This window comes from Chamaea fasciata, unplaced genomic scaffold, assembly GCF_029207755.1.
Source record: "Chamaea fasciata isolate MVZ Bird 193981 ecotype frontalis unplaced genomic scaffold, bChaFas1.0.hap1 SCAF_1, whole genome shotgun sequence".
In the NCBI taxonomy this organism is placed as follows: domain Eukaryota; kingdom Metazoa; phylum Chordata; class Aves; order Passeriformes; family Sylviidae; genus Chamaea; species Chamaea fasciata.
This window is the reverse complement of record NW_027094086.1, coordinates 124,558,105-124,583,380: the sequence shown is the minus strand read 5'-3', so window position 1 is coordinate 124,583,380 and position 25,276 is coordinate 124,558,105. Positions and strand designations below refer to the sequence as shown.

At 36.5% G+C, this 25,276-nt stretch overlaps 1 protein-coding gene across 2 annotated transcripts in view; it reads right to left on the bottom strand.

Moving 5' to 3' along the window:
- Positions 1-25,276, bottom strand: part of AGMO (alkylglycerol monooxygenase) — a 188,904-nt gene that overhangs the window by 94,155 nt on the left and 69,473 nt on the right. For both annotated transcript variants that reach the window (XM_066196473.1, XM_066196480.1), the window contains exons 4-5: positions 17,543-17,646; positions 12,234-12,329 (exon numbers count right to left, since the gene is read on the bottom strand). In XM_066196473.1, coding sequence (XP_066052570.1) covers positions 12,234-12,329; positions 17,543-17,646 — 200 coding nt within the window. The remainder of the gene's footprint in view (positions 1-12,233; positions 12,330-17,542; positions 17,647-25,276) is intronic.

The following is a 25,276-nucleotide window of genomic DNA, read 5'->3' as shown; positions in this document are numbered from 1 at the left end:
TTTAAAACAGTATTTGATTGATGACATATAAAAATCTACTGAAATATCTTCTCTAAGGCATAATCAGTGATTGACACCCAAGCCTACTTTGATTCATCATTCACTCAGGGTCACCTCCGCTGCAAAGACATTTTAGCCCCACTCTGATGAAAATATCATCTGAGACAACAATTATAACCACATGACTTTAAAGCTCAGAGGGGGTGCAGAACTCTGTACCTGATGAAGTAAAAATCTAGTGTGTTGACATTAGCAATCCATAAATCAATGCTTTATCTAAAACACATCAAAATTTTTTTTCCACCAGATAGTCAAAATAGTACAGGGTGCTATTTCTAGAAACTTCCTTTGCCATCAGTAACTTTACGTGTAGATATTTAGCTCATTCCTAAAAAAAACCCATAGAAAACTGTTGTCAGAGGAAAACTTTTGGTGCCAAATTTTTTTTAAATGCATAAATGCCATAAATATATATATAATATTTATATAGATATAGATGTAGATATAGATATAATTATTATAGAAATATAATTTCTACCCAAAAACCAGAAATATAGCACCACTGAAAAGCTGAATTTTGAAGGCTCTTGCAGTACTTACATGGCAAACAACATAGCTCTTTTATTTAAATTTGCTGAATTTTTCTATATTCTGCCATCTTACCCAGGGCAAAACTCCTAGAAGCAGATTTTTCACCAAAGTAAATTGGATAGGATAGTAAGACAATTTTTGCCAGACAAGATTCTGACATGGTCATGTCAAGCTGACAGGGACTTACTGTGGTCATACTGAAAGAAATTAATTTCGTAAGAACTGTCTCATAACAAAATTTAATGTGGTGTAGCAACAGCCCTACTTCAAAAGAATATCCAGAGAGAAGAAAGGCAGTGGAAGGCATTATACCTACCTATCTACCTTTCATCTGTCAGTCTATCCTCATTTCTGTGTCTTTATTATGTCCAGACATTTTCCTTGGAGAATGGCAATTTCAAAGAAGCTCACAATCATTCTCTGTAGCAGTAACGTAGCTTACACTGCAGTTTCAACCAGTCACCAAAGCACACACCACTAAGTTTCAGCCATTCAGACAGGAAAAGATTTTTCAGCTTTCAATGTCATTGTACTCAAATTGGTTTCTTAGAGTAAGAGCTTTCACGATGTCCACATATCAGAAAAAAACAAAAACAAACTAAACTTTTAAAGAACACCAAATAAATGTGATAAGAAGATCAGCTTAGTTTTTGATACTTGTAATTAGGATTTTTATTTAAAAAAAATCTGCTACTCTAATTTTTGTATGTGACCTTTTTATTGGAAAGTATTTTAAAAAGTAAAAAAAAACCAATAGTTGAAATGTTATTGTTCAATAACACTACCATCAGTACTTCATATTACCCAAAAGAAAAAAAGTCTGTGAACATAAAATACTTTATTCTATATATTATCATCTTAAAGTGATTTGGGAAATTCAGAAAAATACCTACTGATCCCCTAAAAGTTGAAATACCCCAACTGTTGTCCAACAATAACCTTATCTGTATTTTGATCAATATGACTGGGGGTGTAAATTTGTGTTTGTTTCCTGATACAGACACTTAGTGTTCTAAATCAACTCCTGTCTCCAGTTTTTCCTTTCTCAACACTTCATGTGCACCTAAACTTCCATGCCAGTGACCCATAGATGAACTGCAACATTCCAACAAAACTCTTTTCCTGTTTCCTTTAATTTTTAACATCCTATTGCCACAAAAATAATTTTTCACTTGTCAAAATCCTTACAAATGGACTCAATAAACTACCTGCAAATCAAATATGTAGGCATCTCATCTATATAGGTTATAAAAGTTTTATCCACAAAACATGTTTTCTTCTTTCTTTTCTTTAAAAAGCCAATATATTTCCTCTGATATACTTGAGTATCACTAAAGAATAAAGCAGAATTACTGACAATAATTGAAGCAACTCCAAAAGCAGTGTAATAAATAAGGTATGCTTAGAAATACTTTTCACACATTACTGGAATTGAAATCTTCAAATATAATGAGAAATGAAAAAATGGGGGTTATTCTACAACAGTCACTCTTATATAAAGATGTTTCCTTTGTGACAGCAATCCCTTGCCTAAAGGGAAAGAACATTATGCAATATCTCTTGTGGCATGTAAGCACCTCCGTTTGCGGTCTCAGAGTTTGTCAGCACCAAGGGAAATCTTTATTGCCTGATACCTGCACCACTTCAATGTAGTTCTTGTTTAAGTAATGAGAAAAAATCGTGACATGAAATCCAAGGGAAACTTTACATCTTGTGTAACAACTCCTCCTGTCACCACTACCGCATGAATCTTTACTTAGCTCTGTTTCAACGTCAGTATTGGGAAGGAATGTCAGCTGAGTAAAGCAGGCAACCTTACACTAAAACCATTCACATATAAAAAAATCCTGGGTTGATTTTTTTTTCTTTCGAGCATAAGGAAAGTTGTTTGTAGCACAGCATTACTTTCAATATCATAGTATTACTGATCTGGAGGACAGGAGAGGGTAAATTCATCCCTGGAGCATCACGAAGGAGTGCTCTGAACTTAACTTTGGACTTTCTGTTAGACTAGTTGGTAGGAAAACACATATTACAAGTCATTTCCTCATCAAAATCAAGGTAAGATTCTTATTCCTGGTATATAAATCTATATTTCAGACAGTCTGGTGGGGAAATTTTAAAATATGACCTTAATTACATTCCCCAGTAGAGCTGCTGTGTTAATTCAGGACAACACCCCCATATATTTATACAGATGGCTCTAGTGATCAGATTTGCCATGTAAAATCTCTACAGGGAAGCTGAGGAAAGGCAGAACTCCTAGGATATGTGCTCGTCTGCCAGTTTCACACTTTGAAATCCTTGGCAAACTTGGATTTATACGCCGCCAACTGTTTTCCTATCTGATTAGGCAGTTTTCTACTCCAGTAAGCATGTAAAATGGATATAGCTGAATTTCCACACTGAGGAGTGAAAAAACAATATTTATAGTTTAGAAATAAAACAAGTGAGAGGAATCAGGCCTGTTGGGATCGTAAATAGTTTCACAGAGGGTGAATTTCTGATAAATCTGGATTGTAGGGATGGGAGTGAAAGCCCAGTTTTAATGGACAGTCTGGTTCAGGGCATATTTATATATAAACACGCAGACTTAAGAAATGTGTCTACAATAAATTATCTTGAAGGCAGGCTGTTGTCAATTTTCCTTGTTTTACACCTCAACTAGGAGGTAAGGTTTGAATCAAACTGGCATCTTACATGAATATTTAAGTTAACTGTTTCAGCAAGTGGATGCAACCTATTTGTTTTCTTTATAGGTCAAATTAAGCCTTGTGGGAAAGGTGAGCACATATAAGAAATTTCAATCAATTTTTCCACCATAATGAAAAATCTTACAGTAACTGATTGGCTTAATTGCAGCATTACAAATAGCAGAGCATGGAGCAAGTCACACTTTCAGTCATATATCATGTTAAGCATTTTAAACAAACTCCAGGAGAAAAATTGCTATACTATTTCAGTATTTTTCAGCAGCCTGACAAACACATTCTGGCAATTGCAGGAAAAAACCCCAAAAGTCATAAATCAGTATGCCAGTCCTGAAATAAACTAAAATATAGCCAAGTGAGGCTCTTCATCTTCCCTTTTAAACAGACCAAAAAATAGTCAGCAGCCTATACTTTGTGATTTTAACAAAAAAGGGTCTGTCAAATTTTCTGTTGGCTTTGAAGCTATAATAATAATAATTAATAATAAATAATATAATTAATAATATAATAATAAAGAATTATAATATAATAGTAATAATATATAATATAATTAATTATAATAAATACATAATTTAAGTAGATTCTCAATGAATACAAGTTATGAGAAAAACTCAAAAGCATTACATGTAATAAGATGGGAAAAGAGGGTTTCTTTTTTACAAAGAACAGTATCTTTAACATTATCAATGTGGTATGCTCCCATTATTACATTAAATTTATTTGGTAAATGAGTTGTTTGGATTCTTTTTCCAGGATGCAGAATGTACTGAACATGTTACATCTTTAAGCAGCTCTCTTCACTTTTATCTTGATAATTCTCCAGGGACATAATAGACAGAAGTGATCTAAACAAAAATTTTTAAGTATAATCTTTAGTTTTAGGGTTTCTGCAGGCAAATTAGCAATAGTCAGGCCCACTGCTGCTGAAGTAAACATTTCACAGCTGTCGCTTGCAAGAAACCTTTGGTGCAAGAAACAGAAGCCAACACTCATACTCAAGGACTTAACTATTAGGATCCAAATTTAAGTCACTGATTATGTTCTTGTCCCATAAACTTTTTATTTATGGCCTCACTAGTGACCCAGCTTCAACAGGGAAAGGGGAGGATTCTTCTGTCTAGATTGTTGCCCATCAAATGCAAACCACCAACACAACCCTATTATCGTGGAGCAGTCACTCTTGGATGAAAAAGATCATGGCTCCTGTGCTGCATGTTGAATTCAGAGCAATTGGGTGGAAAGCATAGTTAAAATAGGAGTTCACACACAGGTAAAATAGGAGGCTCATCCTGACACTACTAAAGCGCAGCACTGGCATTCTAAATCATCACTGAGCTTTTGGGTGCCAAGGAAGAAACTCCAAACTTCATCCCACTATGTTTTTGCAGATTATACTGTGTTCAAGTGCAGCCTACACTTGGCAGGACAGGAACAGTGTGCTCTCTTATGAATGTTTTATTTTCTCTCTCTTTTGTTATTCTTTTTATTTAAAACAAAAAGCAGAGTTATATGCCTTATATATCTAGAAAGACAATACTTTTCTCCCCTCATGGGGCAAGTGAAACATGGAAAACTGGAACATATTTTACAGTTATTGCAAGTATTTTTGTTTAATGATAGCATTGTCAGCTTTGCTCTTTTCTGTGTTCTGGCAAGTGCATTGATGACAAGACTTTGATCCTACAGGTTGGTCAGAAAATCTAATAAGCCCTTTTGGCAGACAGGCTGCATTGAAGCAGTGAGATCTCTTTGTTTCTTGGAATCATGCTTAAGTTTTAATGTCTGTATTGCATATATAGCCTATCTGGACCTACAAAGTCACTGTCTGCATTAAAGAAAGTACGTTTATCTTCCTGGTGTTTTTTGAATTTGTTCTCTTTCTCTCCAGAGTAAGCATGTGATTTGAGAGTTTGCAGCAGACAAATAATGATTTTATGAATGATAAAATCATCAGCTATCAGGAATGGGGCAAGAACCCTTTTTGTAAACCAAAGTTTGGGTTCTTTATGCAAATCAGCAAATAATTCTTGCCTTATTGTTTTTAAAATAATTTCCTGGATCTTCGTTACAGTGAGAAAGTATGCAATAGGCTGTCAGATGATGCCACCTGTTTCTAGGAATTCCAGGTAAACCATCATGTCATTGAATGTCCACTGACACAATCTCAAACATGAGACTAGGAGAATGGCTGCAATCACCTCTAATTACCTTCATACCTTTGATGACTTCTAGCAAAAGTCTTCTGAATGGTAAGTTTCTGATTCCTTGTAACCTGACAGGGACAGATGTGTGTGTTTCTAATTTGAAAGGGAACATCAGAGTTGTGTCTATTTTTGGCAAACTTGGTCAAATTAAAGGAAATAACTTCATTATTTCATTAAATGAAGCAATGTACTAGAATGAAGAAAAATAAAGGTTTTTGGCATATGGTATTTGAATTCAAAGTGATTTTCTAGAATCAAATTCTAGACATAGTGCAGTTTCACAATTCTACTCAATAGACTGGATTATTACTGATTTTACCTTTTACTGATGATACTTTTTAGATTAAGAAAAAATCAACACACTGCCCCCACCCCCCCCAAACAAACAAACACAAATTAAAATACGAGCAGCAAAACAAAAGCCAAACGTTTCTTATCCTTGCCAGAAAATCAGATCAGTCCATACTCTGTTTCCACTGTGATCCATGCAGTACCACCTGTATGTTATGATTTTGCAAACACTTTCATGTGTTAAATTTGACTCATATCTTATTGATCTTATAGGAAATATTCATAGTCCAGTAAACTAAGAATAAATATATGACTTTGTAAACCAGGTCCAGAGATATTTTACCTCCCAATAAAGCATCTCCTTTTTATCTGCAAACTATTCCGTATTTTCGCTCTTCCTTCAACTCCATAAATCAACCACAAGAATAAAACTATCTTCTTTCCAATACGAACACTAAAACATGTAACAGTCAAATAAGTTTTGTAATAGTCAAATAAGTTTTGTTAAAATGCTTTTTAAATTCAAAAATCTTATTTCTTGATCAAATTTACCTTTCAATTTTGAGAAATGGGTTTAAAAACTACTGCAAATACTTAAAATAGATGAAATAGACTTTGTAACATTTTTTTCAATCCTGAAATCCCTTTTTGCTTATTTAAATGAGACTACAGCACACAATGCAGAGAAAATAGGTCCAGGAAAACTGAGAAATTAAATTTGCAAAGAAATAGACCAATCTCAATTTTTAGGACCTGGAAATTAATAACTGAATATTTTATCTATTATTTCATGCTATTTCACTTATTTTTCTCAGTGTCCTAATTATTACTCTTTCACCATCCAACAGACTTTTGTCTCAAACAGCTTCTGCTTAAAAAGACAAATACGTCCTCTAGTGTTTCAAGAACAGCTTTTGCTATTGATATCATGGTAATCACAGGTGTACTCCTATTTAGAGGAACTTAAGTATACTCTTATGTATTTTCCTTAATTTTACCTGGTTCTTCAATCTGCTTGTTTAATTTCCTCATTGGAAAAGAAAGCCAAAATGAAACAGGTTTTTTCTGTATCTGGCCAAGTTCCTAGGTACGATCTGATGGATGCAAAAATTTAAGGACAGGGACACAAGAGCTCACCTGAACTCAGGAAGCCCAGACAGGCTGTGCAGGGCATGAAAGCATGAAGAGTTCCCAGTTTTTCTCTTTCAAAGCTTTTCATTAAAGAAAACTGAGCAGAAGCCAGAGGCAACAAAACACTTAGACAAAAACTTAGACCAGTACACACTCTGCGTGCATAAGTGAAAAAAATCCTTTTGACAAATAACATACACTTCCTCAGCAAATTTCAGTTTTACTAATGGGTGGTTTCTGATAAAAACTATTGTAGTTTTCCCCTATATCTGTAGCAATTTTATGCCTCTTCTTCCCATCTGCATGCGGTGCTGCTAAAATTATTCCCATTCGTCACCTGTTTTCACCCATGTTACTCCCGGTTAATAGTTGAGGGTCACCTTTTTCTGCTCCCAGAGCTGGATGAGGTAGAAAGACTTACACAAGGTGAAAGGAGATGCCTTAAAAAACCTGACTTCTGTGAGTATGGTAAAGGGCAGATCATATTCTTCCCTTAAATTAGAAAACTAAACAGAAACCAATACATGTCAAAGATCAAATAGGCAAGGAATAATCTGCTGCTGCAATTACTACCATCAGGGATTGGATCAGTTGATACTTTCTAAATACAGTTTGACATCTCATAAAAATTACAGCTAAACCAACAGAAACTAATTTCTGTTTTTTCACAGGTGTCTATCAGCTTATAAACACACCTAACTTATTGGTTGTAATAAATGCATAATGGAAGGATATAGTTTAATATAAGCCATAGACCTTCTGAATCACCTGCGAAAATAAACTGAAATGGAGTATTTCTGTCTGTCAGTAAGAGTCCTGAAACATTTTGTGGCTTTTGAAAAATTGGTTTTTTAGTGCCCTTTGACTGAAGTATTTTTTTTACTTCCCTTATGATCTAGATGAGAATGGTCTGTCTGGTCATGGAAGCATTTCTCCCAGACTATTTAGGAGCAGATCTGGGTCATTCAATTGACCTGAACACTACTGGATAGAACAAAAAATTATTTTTGTCTCGATTTATTGAGATCATAGAACCATGGAATCATTTAGATTGGAAAAGAATTTTAAGATTATCAAGTCCAATAGTTAACCCATCACTGTCAAATGTTTTCCTCAGAGGTTTTCTTGGGTTGATTTTTTTTTTCATTTTACATTCAAATAAATTATTAGGAGTTTATTTCAATGCTTTGGTGCTACTTAGAGATTTATTTCAAATCCTTGAAAAAAAAAATCCTGATACAATTTCAGATTGTCATGTACATGGTACAATATTCATAGAATCATTAAGGTTGGAAAAGACCTACAAGACCATCAATTCCTGTCTTTGACTAAACACCATCATATCACTAAACAATAGCACTACGTATCATGTCCAGTCATTGCTTGAACACTTCCAGGGATGGTGACTCCATTGTTTCCCTGGGAAGCCCATTCCAAAGCTTAACCACACTTTAATTAATAAATTTTTCATGATGTTCAATCTGAACCTCCTCTAGCACAGCTTGAGGCCATTTCCCCTGGTTCTGCACTGGTTGCCCCGGAGAAGAAAACAGGCCCCACATGGCTGCAGCTTCCTTTCAGGCAGCTGTAGAGAGTGATAAGGCCTCCCCAAGCCTCCTCTTCTCCAGGTTAAACACCCCCAGCTCCCTCAGTCACTCTTGTAAGACTTTTGCTCCAGAGCCTTCACCAGCCCCACTGTCCTTCTCTGGACACACTCCAGCACCCCAATGTCTTGTGGTGAGGGGCCCAGAACTGGACATAGGCTCCAAGGTGTGGCCTCATCAGCGCTGAGTACAGGGGGACAGTGCCCTGCTCCTGCTGGCCACACTGTTGCTGGTACAGGCCAGGATACCACTGGCCTTCCTGGTCACCTGGGCACACACTGGGTCATGTTCAGCTGCTGTCAATCAGCACCCCCAGGTCCCTCTCTGTCTGCCTTCTTTCCAGCCACACTTCCCCCAGCCTGTAGCCCTCAATGGGGTTGCTGTGATCAAAATGCAAGACCTGGCACTCGGCTTTGAATCTCGTATCTCTGGTCTTGGCCCATTGATCCAGGATGGAGTGAAAAGAAAATTAGTTGAACACAAATGCATGACATAAGACACAAAGTTGTATTTTCACTCTAGCATATACAGTTTTATTAATTTCAGGCTTGCCTTTCCTGTATCAATAGTCCATTCCAATAATAAACAATAGTAAAAGAATCCAGCACCAAAATAATAGTATAATTTTTATATAAGATTTATAGTGCTAAAAATGCTGTACTATTCTATATAAAATGACAAGAACTAATGCATACCAAGCATGTAGGAAATACAGAAGTTTAAATGAGGTAGAACGAATGTGTACTTTTGATCTTTATGATACTGTAGTCACAAGAATATATGAGTCACTTGAGTTAAAATAAAATAGACCATGTCTGATCTGCTGGTAGTAAAGCTGGACAAAAACTGACATAACAAATAATGAGACAGGTCAAAGTTATAACACAGGAAACATCTCTTAATATTATTTAAAACAACACTGGACACATGTAAAATTTAAGTATAGAAAAATATCAGGGATTGTATTTGGCTATAAACTTTTCCTCTAGGCTGAAACATGGCATAGAAAGTTTCAGCACAGCACAATCATTCTTATGTAATTACTGAATTAAATTTAAATTACTCTCAAAACAAAACATCTTCCTTCAGAAACTTTCATGTACTTAAATTTTTTCTATTATTAAATAGACCTTTTTTTCTTCTATAGCAATAAATTCTGCATGTGATTTTCTTCTCAGTCCTATGTAAAAAAAAAAATCAAAAAACCCACACCATCTATTAAAGAGATTCTTCCCCCCCCCCCCCCCGTATCTCTCTACATTTTATTTTTCTTAAAGAGAAAGATATGCAATCAAAAGTCGCCAAGTGACAATTTCCAAACATCTTTGACTAGTCAATATGGGGCCAAACTGTATCTCAGGAAACTGATACTCATGCAAAGCAATAGAAATCTGGGGAGGGAGGAAAATATCAATTGCTCCTTCATTTTAGAAGCAAACTATTACATTACTATAACATTACACTGGCAGAATGGAAATAATGAAGTGTATCTCCCCTAGTAATGACATGTAACAGCAGCCTCCATGGGCTCCCAGAGGACACCAGAGCTGCTGGGAGATGATAAATATCTGCTCTCAGAGCAAGGGCCAGCAGCACTTACTGAGACTGGATGCTGTTTGCTATAGAACCCCAGGCTACCGCCCTGAACAAACTCTGTATGTTAGTAAATTACAGAAACAGAGACTTGAAGAAAGAATTTTCATGTTAATATAATCTGCATAAGACAATTAGGATCATTAAAATTCAGAAAAGGATCATTAGGGAAAAAAAAAGAGCAGCAATAGTTTTAAAGAGTTAAATTCTAATAGTCATTGCAAAGAAAACCCAATATAATGGTGAAGCATCATATTAATTTCACTAAAAATACAGGGTAACATAAACCTGAATGGCTGATACCATTTCCCTTCCTTTCCTTACTTTTTTTTTCTGTCAATGCCTTGCCCATGAGAGCAGGAAATCCGCTAATACATGGTGTAACCCTATTTCTATTTTGACATAATTTTTGACCTTAGAGCATGACTTCAACATATTTCAGCCCATTTCAGCTGTGCTATAAAATCAACAATATCAACATAAAGAATAACTTCTCTTGTAAGCAAAGTTCTATGAGTGGATCAACTGGATTAATACAAAAGGTCCATTGTTTTTCTACCAGCACAATAATTTAATAGTAAGTAGTGCTTATCTTTTCATTGAGACTGAAATTCATTCTTGTTTAGACTAGTGTATAAACTTGGCACATTGCACATATGCTATGGAAATTCCTTTTAAGCCCTATGAAGGATTTAGCAATTTAGAGGGATGTAGGAAATTCATAAGCCTCTGAAATTCACTTTAGAAACTTTAGACGCACACTGTGGCACCAGTACTGAGATTCACTGAGTTACTGCTGCACAGCAGAATGCTAGAAACCTCTCATCCAAGGAAAAGATGGCTTCAAACAACAGAGAAGACATAGTAAAGTATATCATAATTTTTTTAGTGGCAAAGCACACTAGAACTAATTTGGAGAACCTAAAGCACGCTCAAAGAAACTTTGCTGACATGTGTCCTAGTGTTCATTTGGTACAGTTTGAAAGAGTGCCTGAATTTTTAAAAAATATTTTAAAAAGCTTAAACGTGTATTGCTTCAGTTTATGCCACTTCTGGTGATGCGCGTGACATTATACCTAAGCCTTCCCTATTTACGTGGTGGTTTAGATCATCAGACATTTGTTAATAATTTTAGAAATGTGTCCAACAGAAACAAAATGTCAAGAATCAAAATTTGCTATTGGTCCACTATAACTATCTTCTTTTATTTACAATTTTTAAATTGTTTTTTTTAAATGAAATGCACAGAAAAGATAAAAGAAAAATCTGCAATTTAAACAACATAAACACCCAGAACAGAAGATCAAGAAAATAAAATTCCCTTCCCAAAGAACTGTCCTATATATTGCATCTTGAACTTAGAGAGGAAAAGGCATCTGTCTGGGCAGAATAAACAAAGGAGTAAGATCATAGAAATAATTAGCCCACAGCCCAACTGGGGCTACTGAGAAATATGCTATTGACTTATAAAGTAGCTTTAAATACCTCTATTGTAACACAAGGAAGAAGGCAAAGGCCACTGATCTACCTGAGAAGTGTGGGAAACATCTTGCTAATTACAGTGTGTTATTAACTATATATGTAAGAAAACTAGATATGGTCTATGCATTCACAAAGCAGAAATGAAGTGGTGTAGTCATAAACAAATAGCCATCAGACAATCATAGACTATTTTCCATCTGAGAATTAGTTGCATTAAGAAAGAAACAGTATCTGAAGAATTTAGTTGCAACTCTAAATAATCTTTAAGAAGCACAGGCTTTTGGGTATTTTTCCCTAAAATATTTATCTTAGAAATGAAATCAGTTTCAGTATCTGCCAAAAATGTTTAATAAACTGCAAGATAGGAAAATACAATATTAAAATAGCAAAAAGTTTTGATTCCTTACAGTTACTTTTTTTTTCTAAATCTAATTGGGACCAACTGGCCTCATTGCTTCTTATAAACTTAGCAATATATATTCAGAAAAAGGAATAAAAATGAACAGATGTTTCTCCTTAAAGAAGTCAGACAAAGATTTTTCTTACACAATAAATCAGCTGCTAGTGGATTTCCAAGACACTGCTCCAGGCTAACTGTTTAGGTATGGCTTAAAAACCTGGTTTACCTCTGTATGTATCCAAAACTGGTAAAGTAGATTAAACTGTAAATGAACAGCAAACACTGAAGGGGGAATGAAAAGAGCCATGGGCAAGTTGAACATCTGAAAAATGAAAAAGAAAACATACATTAGATACATAATTCTAAACTCATGATGATATAATAAAGTACTCTCAGGAGCTCAAAGCACTGCACAATATACTTACTTCTTTTAATACATCCATAATGCAGACGTTATATAGCATAAATAGATAGCGATTATTATGTTGCTACTCAATGTGCTATAGCAAATGAGGCATGAATTGATCCAAAAGTGACTTCCCACAAGCCAAACTGAGCAAGTAGAAAATTCAACATCAGAATTCATAAATTCTGGTATTAGATGCTTATGCTGTGTACTATATGGAGCAGACAGCAACATAGCCTTGACATCAAGAGCTCCCATATAGGGAAGAATTATCACAGATTAAGCAAGGTGTGAATTTATAACACTATAGCTTTTCTATCCAAACTCCCTACATAAGCACCATTAGGGTAAGCTACTTGGCTTTCCAAGTTAATTATACTTCTCACCTTAACTTTCTCACGGCATCTCCCATAAAGTCCCAATGTATTGCTGAGTTCTAAAAACATGCTAACATGAAAAAAGTATCAGAAACCTGCTTACTTGGGAAATCCTGGTATCTTAGATACAGATGAAGTCCTAGGGATTTCACAATTAATTGCTTAACTGGCTGAGCAATAGAATAAAACTTCTAAGACCTTCGTATGTTAAAAGTCAGTCTGATTTCTTCAGAAAAAGGCTTATCTTTCTCTTTTCCCTTTTACCCGATATTATATCACCTGCATTTAAAAGTTAATACTTCTCTAAAATACAGAGATTTTTCCTAAACCAAATGGTAGCAGAAGTATCTTCAAAATTTTAAATCTCTTTAGAACTCAGGGAACATCTGTTTGGCCAGCAAGATCTCCCTGTGAAGCACAGGAAAATTAGAAAAAAACGATTTCCAAATTACTATTGTCCTTTTCACAAAAATCCAATCTTTTAACATCCAAGAAGGTAGTTCAATAGCCATGACAAACATCCTGGACCAGGAATTCCTTTAGTGTAGGTCTGCACATAGCATGAAAAAACATTATTCTCTCGGTTTTAGTCAAAAGGGCTGCCCAATAGATTAGAAGTCGCACTGAGGCTGTGAAACAACTGCATTTCCACCCAGTGATGTGACTGATGCTCTTAAGAAAGTCACCACAGACATATCTCACTGTGACAAATCAATGGAGGACTAGGATCTCGCAGTATCAGCTTAGCCTGCTGGCTTCAACACCAGACAATGTCTGAAACACTAGGATAAAACCCTGAAGCCATTGCAGTATCACCTGGTAGGGCTGGGACAGCTGGGATTTCAAAATCTACATTTAAATGCTTCATGGATTACAGCTGCCCTACAAATTACCTATGGGGTGTTTCTGTTTCTGTCTCGGAAGCTGCTTTCCAAAAAGTAAAAGAATTAAAAGGTAGTAGAGGGGGACTAAGTTTCTGTCTAATGGCATGATAACAGCAGGATTTTTTAAAAAAATGAACGGAGAGGAAATTGATTTAAAAAACCCCCAAAAAACCAAACCAGATGGTTTTCAGATTATTCATGGAAGTGGTTACAGGATTGAAAGCAGGGTTAAAAAATTATATGCCTTTCCCTTAATAGTATCAGAAGCAATTTGGTGGTATTTACAGATGACTCAAAGAGGAAAGAAGGATCATCTTCGTATTTATTTCCTACCTCACTTTTCACAAGAGTGCTAGGATTTCCCTGCTAAGTGGTGGGATGAAGGAAATTTTCCATAAATCTATAGGTAAATTTGAAACTGTCAAAGAGAATGCTTTACTTCTTGCAATGTAAGCTTTATTTTGCACAGGAAGGATTTTAAAGATTCTTTACAGAGGTGGAACTCATAAGGAAAAAAGAAAACTTCTCCCATACCAAGGCTTGACTTTTCCTATTTGTGGTTCTACTGAAACAAGAAGAGCAATCTCAGGAAAAAAAAAAAAATCATTAAGTAGTTCTTTACTGGAAATGACAATTCACCAAATCAAAAGATTTCATGGCCATGTACCAGCTTTAACAAATTTGTAGAGGAAAACTTTCCTGCCTCCAGAGTGGAATTTCTGGTCAAAACTGCAGGAACACTTTTATCACACTGACAGATCTTTTCTCACTTGTGGATTCAGCAGCAGAGATTGGGAAAGTGCTACAGTAGCTGATGGGAAAAGCACCCAGAGGGGGTGCAGAGGCATTTGCATCTGGGGCTGCTGCACTGCAGCTGTTTTCCCTCATGCCAAAGGCATTGCCCCTTTGGAAGGTCCATTGCCCACTCTCCTATGGGGGCATCTCTACCTTTCTCCCTCCCATTTGCAGGTAAAAGCTTATAACCACTTCCACTACAGAAAGGGAGTGCATTGAAACTCCTGAGGTTTAGCAGAAGCACTGAATGTCTGTGCTGGGTCTCGGGGGCCACCTGCCCATGTGGCTGCAGAGGGTCTGCAGAGCATGGGGGGGCAGCAGGACAGCTGCTGACAGCAAGTTCATGTGGGCAGGAACTCGTGTGAGGATCTAAAGGAGTTAAAGGCAAGGATAAAATTTTTAAAAAATCGAAAAAACCAATCCATTTTTTACAGCTGCCAGACCTGGCAGACTCTTCAGTAGACAAGAATTGACTGACTGTGCTGAAAACTGTGTTACCTATTCCCTTACCAGACTGGTATGTAGATGTTTCCACTGCTTTTACACCAAGGCTAAGTACAACACTTTATCTAAATGTACAGTCTAGAGCTATCAAATTATTAAGGATTTAATGTCTGCAATTAAATCTTACCCTTAGAGGAAAGTTGAGAATGGTACTCAAAGCATTAAATCATAGCTTTTCAAAGTATATGTGCAAAGCTCGCACAACTGCACTTTGATTATCTCGTCACTGATACATTCATTTACATAGCATTATCTTGCTTTAGCTTTCTGTTTTCTTCTTAAAAATTAATATACTTTTTTTTGACATCTTTTTTCCCACTAAATGGGCCTCAACAGTATCTCTCAGTCTTCACAGTAGATTAGCTTCTCCAGTGGAGAAACAGAAACATGGTGTATGCAAACAACATGAAGCACTAAACATTAGGTTCCAAAATCAGGAGTACATCTCACACCACTGATTGTCAAGCATTTTCTTCTATTCTCTTTCATTTCATATCTTTTCAATCATAGATTAATGTGCTGATTTATTTATCTTACAATGTTTAACTTAAAACACAACAGAGCTGGCTGCAGAACAGTCACATAATCCCACGCCATCCACTGTAAGTTTCTCACAGTCTGCACAAAATTGGATGTCAAACTCATTGAACAGTACAGTACACATTCAACAAGATTAGATCACTCTCAGAGATTAACTAAGGATTTCACTGAGTTTCAGCTTCAAGGCAGATCCATCCATGGCTCTGGACAAGACTGTCCGTCCAAAAAAACAGCAGTTCTGTAAGAATTAGCAATAATTGTGATTGTGCACAGTAAGGCATTGCAGAAAGAAAACTGGCGTATGTCTGAAAAATTCTGGAAGGAGGCAAAACAGTATTTACATTAACCATATGCTTTGGCTAATATCAAATATTTGGTGAAATAAACCTGGCACACAAACATACAATGTATTTCTAGATTCATTTTCCTTTGCACAAATCATGTGAATATTAAATACACATATAATATTTGACAAGTGATACCAGTGTGGTCCTGAGGATAGTCTTTGGAATCCAAGGTGGCCATACATCTTGGTCTTCCAAGTATTTTATGCTCTCTGAGGCATCATCCTCAAAATCATGCCAGCAGACAAAGTTCTCAAATGCACACCCATATGTAAACACGGGCTTTTTGTCTTTTTTGAATTATTGTTTTTGTTCAGCATTTGCACATATGGTCCCAATGGGTAAATGAGCAAAGGTTAAATCTTTAACACAGCAGTATTTTTGGAGGAAGCAGAGTTGTCATAGACAGACATCCCTTCTGCTATTCTTCATTACAGTAATTTAAATTCTAGGTAATCTTGCGAACATCAGATGATTATTTTCTTAATAAATAAACAACAAGAATTTACAAAGAAGACATCAAGAAAATGTTCCAAAAAACAGTACTGCTTCATGATTTTCAGAAGAAAATTTCCCTGGAACATAGCACTTAAACTAATTCAGTGTCATGCACTAAAACCAGCTACATACTAGAGACTAAGTCCATGATCAGTTACATAAGCATAAATCCACTTTACTGAAGTTAATGGAGTTACACTGGATTTGCATGGGTAAACATACTCTCTTGGCTTTGAGTCATTCGCTCACAGGCTGGATAGAGAGATTGCCAAAGGACTGTGGGTTTCCTTCACCACCCATATTATACCTCATTAGAGCACATATATAATGATAAAATTATATGTATTTATTTATATATGTAAATAAATTTAATATCCCCTTTGAACTCTAATTCTGAAAATTAAATTTTGAAGCTGAAGTTGAAGTTATTAATTTTGAAAAACACACAGCCAGACAAACTACAATCTGAAAAAAAAACAAGTCAAAAGATGACATGAGGGCTCAGCTTAGGAAATCAGCAGTTACCCTGGGTGCAGAACTAAACCCTAAATATTATGCTACACTTATGAATTCATTTGGAAATACACTTTTTGAAATCTGTATATAAATACTGAATATGAACACATGGAAATATACTTTTAAAAATCTGTATATAAATACTGCATATGTACATAGCTCACCATTTGAAATTAATTTTATCTGAAATAACACTAGGTAACATACTGCTCTTACCTACAAGGGTACTGATATGACATGAATGAGCAGAGACAAATAAATCCATTTGCATATCCAAAGCAAATTTTAATGCTGATTTCTCTCCTTGCTCCTTTTAGCTAGACAGACATATTCTGAAATAGTTGAATTATACACTGCTCTTTTGCCATACTAATGTATGAATAACTGAACGAAAATTATCCATTCTACTAAAAAAGTTACAAAAATACAAATGCAGAGTTATATCATTACCCTTCTTTAACATCTGTAGCTATTTTCATGTTTGCTGTACAACATTAGTGAATATATTTTAAAACACAATTATCAGATTCTTCAGTTTCATCTTTTGTGCCTTCAGTGTCAAACACCTTTTAAAAAATTATGTTTTTCTTTGAAGGGAAATACAGACAATGTTTTCACTTTTACTGAACATTGTAAATATTAACTTGTTTATTAAATCTTGGCCAACTTACCCAGGAGGTGTACTTCTGCAGCACAGATTGTCTCAAGGCTGTGAATAAGTTGTAGTCTTCTGAACTATGGTGTACCTGGTGTGCAGCCCACAGTATATTAACCTCTGCAAAACACAAAATTTCTAATGAGGTTTTTGCTAGAAAAGCAACATTTGTTTCCCATGGCCTTTTTTTCCTAACCTAGAAGCAACCAATCCTCCAATTTACACTTTGCTATTTTATATTAACATAAAATAATAAAACCCAGTGCTCAAAGCTGAGTTTGTGTAGGCAAGGTTACATGTCTGTCAATGCACACAAGTCAGTGTAAATTTCATGCTGAAGCAAGGCGAGGCTGTAGCACAAACTGAAATCATTGCTGGAAGAGCAGAAGGATAAGTGGGATCAGAATTAAACAGTCAGAAAGCCTCATCTGTGTTCTGGTAACATGAGTCAGTAGGAGCTCTGTCCGGGATTCAGAGGGACAAAAACTGAGGATGCTCTCACGCTTGCATTTGATATATTTGAAGACTCGAAGGAGACACAAAATGTTCAAAGAATTTTAGGTATCAAATTTAAACAAACAACTTATCTGGTGTCAGCTTTCATGCTTATATTTTTCTGGAATGCATGAATCTTCAACCCACTTGTGCCACAGACCACAATACACAGCCACTGCTGCCCCACTAGTGACAAATGGAAAAACAAACTGATCCTTGTTGGGAAGCATTGACCAAGCCAAAAGAGAGCAGTGGGTCTATTGTTACAGTTCAAAGAAAAAAATGCTGGAATAAGGGCAAAACCAGTGTCAGCCACATCCTCTGAAGGGATGACACCTCTAATGCACTGAAATGAAGAATACTTCAAAATCCTGATTATATTCCAAGGCATTTTCTCACTCAAGTGCAGATCTGGGTAGCCTGTCTGCACTGTATCTGGCCAGTATGAAGTGGGATGCTAAAATAGAAATATTCATGGCCATCAGATAAATAGCTATAAGGATTACCATAATTACAGAAAAAAAAAAGGAAAAAGCACATGGTCAGTGCAGCCCAAATAATGCCTAGTTATCAAAACCCTTAATTTAAGGTCTCATGTATGTCAAGGGATGAAGTATACAGACCTGACTACAGAAATTAAAAGTTGACTGGCTGTCCGCCAGCTGCACACTCCCACTGCCACTGACCTTGTTTCACCAAAGCCATTAGAGAAGGGCTTTTGGCAGATATTAGAATCACATTCAGAAAACGATTTTATAATGGCTGTCTAAAGTCCTGCAATTATTTGCACCCAAGTTTACATCAAACAGATTAGGTCTTGTGATTAACATTTACTTCCAATGTAAAGTAAGGCAAAAAAAACCCTCTTAATGAATCTGAAAGTACCTTTACCATTTAGGGGACTAGATGGTCTTGTAGCAGGAGGTAACAGTCGTGTGCAATAGCAACTGCATGGATCACAGTGGAAACAGAGTATGGACTGATCTGACTGGATAATTTGGTAATTAACACCACAAAATAATTTTTAATTGCCTCAAAGGCCTTAAAAATACTTAAAATAGCTGAAATAAATCTGTAATTTCAACTATCAAAAAACATTTAACACTGAGTCTAAGAATTCTTCCTTCTTTAAATGCATTTGTTCCTGAAGGAACAAGTGTTCACTATATCAATAGTTAGTGATGTCTCTCAAAAAAAATCCCCCCAAAAAACCAACCCACCTCATCTCAATGCATCTCTACCTAATAAACACATCAGGAAATGAATTATCCAGGTGAGCTTCAGTATTTAATAATAATTTGTGTTTGAAATGTTTCTCAAGACCTCAACAGAAGCTAAATGACTGAAAAAAGCATCTGAAAAGGTGGAGGTTAAAGACCTGTCTCCTTAGTTGTTTTAAAAGCATTTACTTCCTATCACAAACTGTGTGTAACACAAGCCTCCACTCAATGAAGTACAGCTGTGCAAACAGGGTACAGTAACTGGATCTTTCTTCTTTCCCTCAGTCATTTTTCAGCATTATGAAAAGTTCAAGGAAGGGAATCTATGATGATTTTTACAGTCTACTTTCATTGTAGTTAAGGTCAAATGGTTTTCAAAATGAATTACTAAAAAGGCATTTTATTAGGATTCATTTTTCAGTTAAACTGCCTCTTACACTAACAAGTATATGGAATAAGGTAACCAAATATTGGTAAAATGTTAGTTATTCAGATGTGTGAGCCAGCTTAAATGATTGATCATTGAAAAATGCACCACAGGAATATTGGGGAGATAAGCAAACAATTCCTCCACAAGTAATTTAACTGCTATAGTGATTTCTGACTTCTGTTATGGGTAAGTAAATTAAATCCTGCTCCTTAATCCTATTGTTGATGACACCAATGGCACAGACTATGTTAAATTCCTTTGAGAAATAGGAAGACTCATCTGGAAAAAAAAATTGTATTGAAAATTAATCTGAAGAAACTGATAATCAAGAACTTTTTTTATTTGAAGCATAAGAATAACATGAATGGGTGAAATAGATCACCCCAAAACTGAGTCTGTAACCATTAGTAAATTAAAAATATTACAACCATAACTCTACAAAGACATCTCTCAAATCTAAGAAACAGACCAAGCATTCTTCATGGAATAAAGCCGACTGCTCACCAACTGCCCGCAAGAGAAATAAAATTGTATGTGTCTACAGAAGACTTGTGGTTTCACTTTTTCATTTCTAATGATGGTAATTTGAAAGAAAATGAGAAAAAATTATTTGAATGAGGATAAAATTATAAAAGACTCTCTCACACTAACTTGTTCATATGTATTATTACATAATGATCATTAAAGAAAGCAAGGCTGAGCCAATTCCAACACAGGTAAACAAAAAAAATCGCAGAAAACAGTCAGTATTACTGCATTTTATAAATTTATCAAATCCTACTGTGAAGCCACAGGAAAAAAGTAGGCGATGGAATTGGAGAAGCCACTGAGACAATGCTCTAATGGAATTTTTGACGTTTCATAACTCAAACATGATTATTAAAAACAATTTTAAAAATAGCTCAATACACTTATGCCCCTTATTTTTGATTGAAGAGAGTGAACTTCATGGAATCATAGGGTAATTCAGGAGAGAGAGAACCACCCAAGGTCTCCATTCCAACCTCCTGCTCACAGCAGGACCAGCTTTAAGTTCCTGACACTCAGTTGGGTCTCAGAAAACCTCTACATCTCCTGCTATTATGAGGAACTACATCTAAGTGAAGATAAAGGTAGCATTTCCTTTTCACGTAGTTGTGAGGAAAGTTATACAAGTTATAACCCAGCACAGCAAGGGCCTCCTTCCCTGTTGTGGCTTCCCCCAACTTCATGTTAATGGATGGAGACCTGATGAACTATTGTCTCCTGGGAAACAACAGGGCAACTGCATCTTGGTACTAGAGTTAATTCCTGTTGAATGTATTACTGATATTATCATTATCGTTATTATTATTATTATTATTATTATTACTATTATTATTATTATTATTATTACTACTACTATTATCATTACCACCATCTACTGAATCAATTAATAATTTCATCCATTACCCAACTTAAAGAATCATGTAAATCCCAACAGAGAACAAATGAGGCCATGTAGCTAGGTGACGAAGTAAAATTAGCACTACACAGAAACTGAGGAATGAAGGTTATGACTTCGCCCTCAGTTTTCATTCTAGTTCTTTAAATCTCTGCGATGCCATTTCAGAATCAGACGTGCACTTGCTAAAATCAGTGGGCTCCAAGCAGCTGAGAGATTTGTATCCTACAATTTTTTCCAAAAGAAAATGAAGATTTTTCATTTAAGCACTAGTTCAATGTATAAATTCTGTTATTAGAAGAAAGAAAATGAGAAGCTGAGGGAACTGGCCTGGAGAAGCACATGCTTTATTAGTAGCCTTGTTACAGCAATGAAGCACTGGCTAACGAGAAGCTGGAGCCATGCTTGTTTCAGCAATCCCACTTATCTTCTTTTCTGAATTTTCCAGAATAAAAAAAGATTATTGATGTTATTCTTCTTTTGTACTCCTTCCTTCCTTCCTTCCTTCCTTCCTTCCTTCCTTCCTTCCTTCCTTCCTTCCTTCCTTCCTTCCTTCCTTCCTTCCTTCCTTCCTTCCTTCCTTCCTTCCTTCCTTCCTTCCTTCCTTCCTTATTAATTCATAAAATGTAATGTTTCACACACTTTCAAAATCATATTGGTAAGGCAACCAATGATTTTACTTAGGCTTAATTCTTTGGTTTTAAATTAATTTTTCATTACTAATCAAGTTCCTTTCTACGAATCCCTAAAACAGATCCAAGGCCATAATTCACTACTTCTGAAGTATTTCTTTTTATTAGTAGGAAACATTCACTGTGCATGTAAGATTCCTCTTGAGAAAGTGTCAAAATGAGATTTTTGTTGTTGCTTATTTTGGTAATTTTAAGCAATTTCCATAGCCCAACACATTTTGATTAACAACAGGAGAAAACATGTATGCAAAAAAACCCTACAGTCATTTGAAGGAGTGATTTCAATGAAAACAGCCATTTTATGAAAACCTCAGAATCAGTGAAATGGTAAAGATTTGATGAATCTTGAGCAAATAAAGAAAAGATTAGAAAAGAACTTTTAATTAATATATGCACACAAGCTTTATAAGACCTGGATCTTAAGTAACATGGAAAAAAAATACAGATGATGAGTCATGTAAAGTTTCCATTCTCTCACAGTCAACACTGACTGTAACTAAGAGAATGGGTGAAAGTTTCCCTTCAGCACCTACTTAAATTTAATCAGAGCCTTCAGTTTTGCTACGCTGGCGATCTTTTAGAAGATGGCATGGTCCCAACTGACCCCAGCGTGCAATCTGTTGGTTCCTAAAGCAGGTGTAACCCACAGGGCTTCAGAGGCAGGTACTCTGTGCTGCATTCACCTACAAGCGATCAAAAAGGGATCATCTCCTGGGTCTACTTCTGTCTAGTCAGAATTAGTAGAAACTCCAGGATGACTGAGGAAAGAAAAACGGCCTGGTAGGTAGAAATGTCATTCACTCCTTTTTTACGCACTTCAATCCTACTTACAAAGATAAAAGAGAGGAAAACACACAGCATTTTAAAAAATTATCTGCTAGACTATTAACTTCTCTAATTCACAAAAAAACCCCAATTGCTTGATTACTCACTACCTTTCTGCTTTCTTCTAACTGATCTGTTCATAGAATCATAGAAACATAGAATATGCTGAGTTGGAAGTGACTCCACAAGGATTATCAAGTCTAACTCCTGGCCCAGCACAGGACAGAGCCAAGAATCACTCCATGTGTCTGAGAGCATTGCTGAAATGCTTCTTTGAACTCTGTCAGGCTGGTGCTGTGACCACTTTGCTGGGGAATCTGCTCCAGTGCCTGGCCACCCTCTGGGTGAAGAACCTTTCCCTACTATCCAACCTAAACCTTCCCTGATGCAGCTTCATGACTGGTCGCCAAAAAGAAGAGATCAATGTCTGCTTCTCCTCTTCCCCTCAGGAGGAAGTTGCAGCTGCAATGAAATCCCCCCTCAGTCTCCTCTTCTGCAGCCTGAACAGACCAAGCAGCATCAGCTTCTCCTAATATGGTTTCCCCTCAAGGTCCTTCACCATCTTTGTTGCCCTCCTTTGGACACTCTCTAAGAGTTTAATGGTTTTTTTTTATATTGTGGTACCCAAAACTATCCCTAGCACTTGAGGTGAGGCCGCCCCAGTGCAGTGCAGAGCAGAGCAGAGCAGGACAATCCCCGCCCCTTGCCTGGCTGTCAGTGCTGTGCCTGATGCCCCCCAGGACACAGGTGGCCCTCCTGGCTGCCAGGGCACTGCTGGCTCATGTTCAGCCTGAGAATTACCAGGACCCCAGGTCCCTTTCCTTGGCTCTGCTATCCAGCCTCTCGTTCCCCAGTCTGTCCGTACATCCAGGGTTGTTCTGGTCCAGGTATAGAATCCAGTACTTATCTTTGTTAAACTTCCTGTACCTGGTGATCGCCCAGACCTTTAATTTCAGAGACCCCAGAGGTCTCTCTGCAGGGTCTCTGCCTTCAAGGGAGTCAACAGCTCTCCACAATTTAGTGTATTATTGATGTTTTTTAAGAATTTGAATAAATTCCTTCTCATGCAGAGCTTTTTCACAGAATCTCATTCCCTGTTTGATGCTACACTTGCATTAGAGGAGAAACCCCCGAGATACAATACCACTTAAACTTTGCTACTGGAAATGACAATTACCAGATTTTTTAAAATAAAAGTTGGCTAAAAAACTGTATTTTGGGACCTATTTGGGATCCACCTTGCATAAAACCAGAAATATAACAGATTAGCTATCACCACAACAACAAGAAGCAGACATGAACTGTGCAACTCTCCTGTTCTGTTATGGCGTAGCCCCTCTTTTGTGACTCTTCTGAGCCAATTTTGCTTCATGTTTTTTGTTTTAGTGTTGTTCAGGCAGAGTTACAGGATAGGTGATGTGCCAAAGGGCTCTGCTTCCTGCTTATTAGAAATGTAATTCTTATAGGAAAAATTCTTTCCTTGGTTACGTTAGTGTTAGCACAGAGCTGTGCGGGTTTAATGAGAACAGGACTAGATCCAAGGAATTTATCTGGACGGCTCTGTTATATACCACACACTAAGAAGCATGTATACAGGGAAACGTACACTTTTTTTGTTTTGTTTGTTGGGTTTTTTTTTTAATAAATAACATTTTTCTTAAATTGTGGCCTAGGCTACAGTGAGTTTCAGCAGTTTTTATTCTCAAGATAATCACACTTGTAAATCAAAAGACTGGCCATAAGGAGATCTGAGTTCAAGTGGTGAACTAGACTTGATTTACTAAAGACCTTCAAATAATTTTCTTAACTTTTCCTCTTCTCATTTTTCTTGAGGAGCACCTATCTGTGCATGTACCTGACCCAGATCAGTTCTCAGCCTTTAGCAAGTAGGAGTTCCACCACTGTTTATTAGCCATTTTTCATCAAGTTGGTGTGTCAGGAGAAGAGGAACAACTCAGAAGCATCTTTTCAGCCTCAGTATTATCTAGTCCTCCTTGGTCATTTTGCAATGAAATCCATATTGTGCTAGCCAGGTAATGCCAGGATAGGCAATCATACCGCATGTCACAAAGCCAGTGTCAAAAGAAAATGATGCTACCAAGAGACACCCTATGTCGAAATAATCACAACCCAGCAGTTTAATTAGTACATTTCATTTTGTGTTCAGCATCTGACCCTTCTGTGATGTGAGATGTGCTCTTTCTGAGCTTTAGTCAGGATTATCTGTTTTTCAGCCTTCTTCTTATGTTACTCTATGTGGTCAGCAAACTATTTAGTGAGTGGGCTAACTGGTAATCAAGTAATACATGGTATACACTCCCATGATTTGTAAGCCAAAAACTGGAGCAACCTTCTACAAAACCTGCCTCCAGAATGTGTGCACAAGCCAAAACGTCCTGCTTGATCTGCTGCCATACCAGTTGAAAACACAAATCTGCTCCCACACAAAAAATCCACAATAAGATCTGCAAAACTTAAGATGCAGACTGGTCTGGGGAAACGTGGGAAGAATCAAGATAAGCCAAAATATTACTCATGCTGCCCAGAATAAACAACAGGCCAGATCCTATCCCCTTCTAGCAATAATCCAGGGGACTGTGAATTGTACTCAGATACCCTTCTGAATCTGTAAAATATTTAAGAGATCATGTGGTTAGGAAAGCAG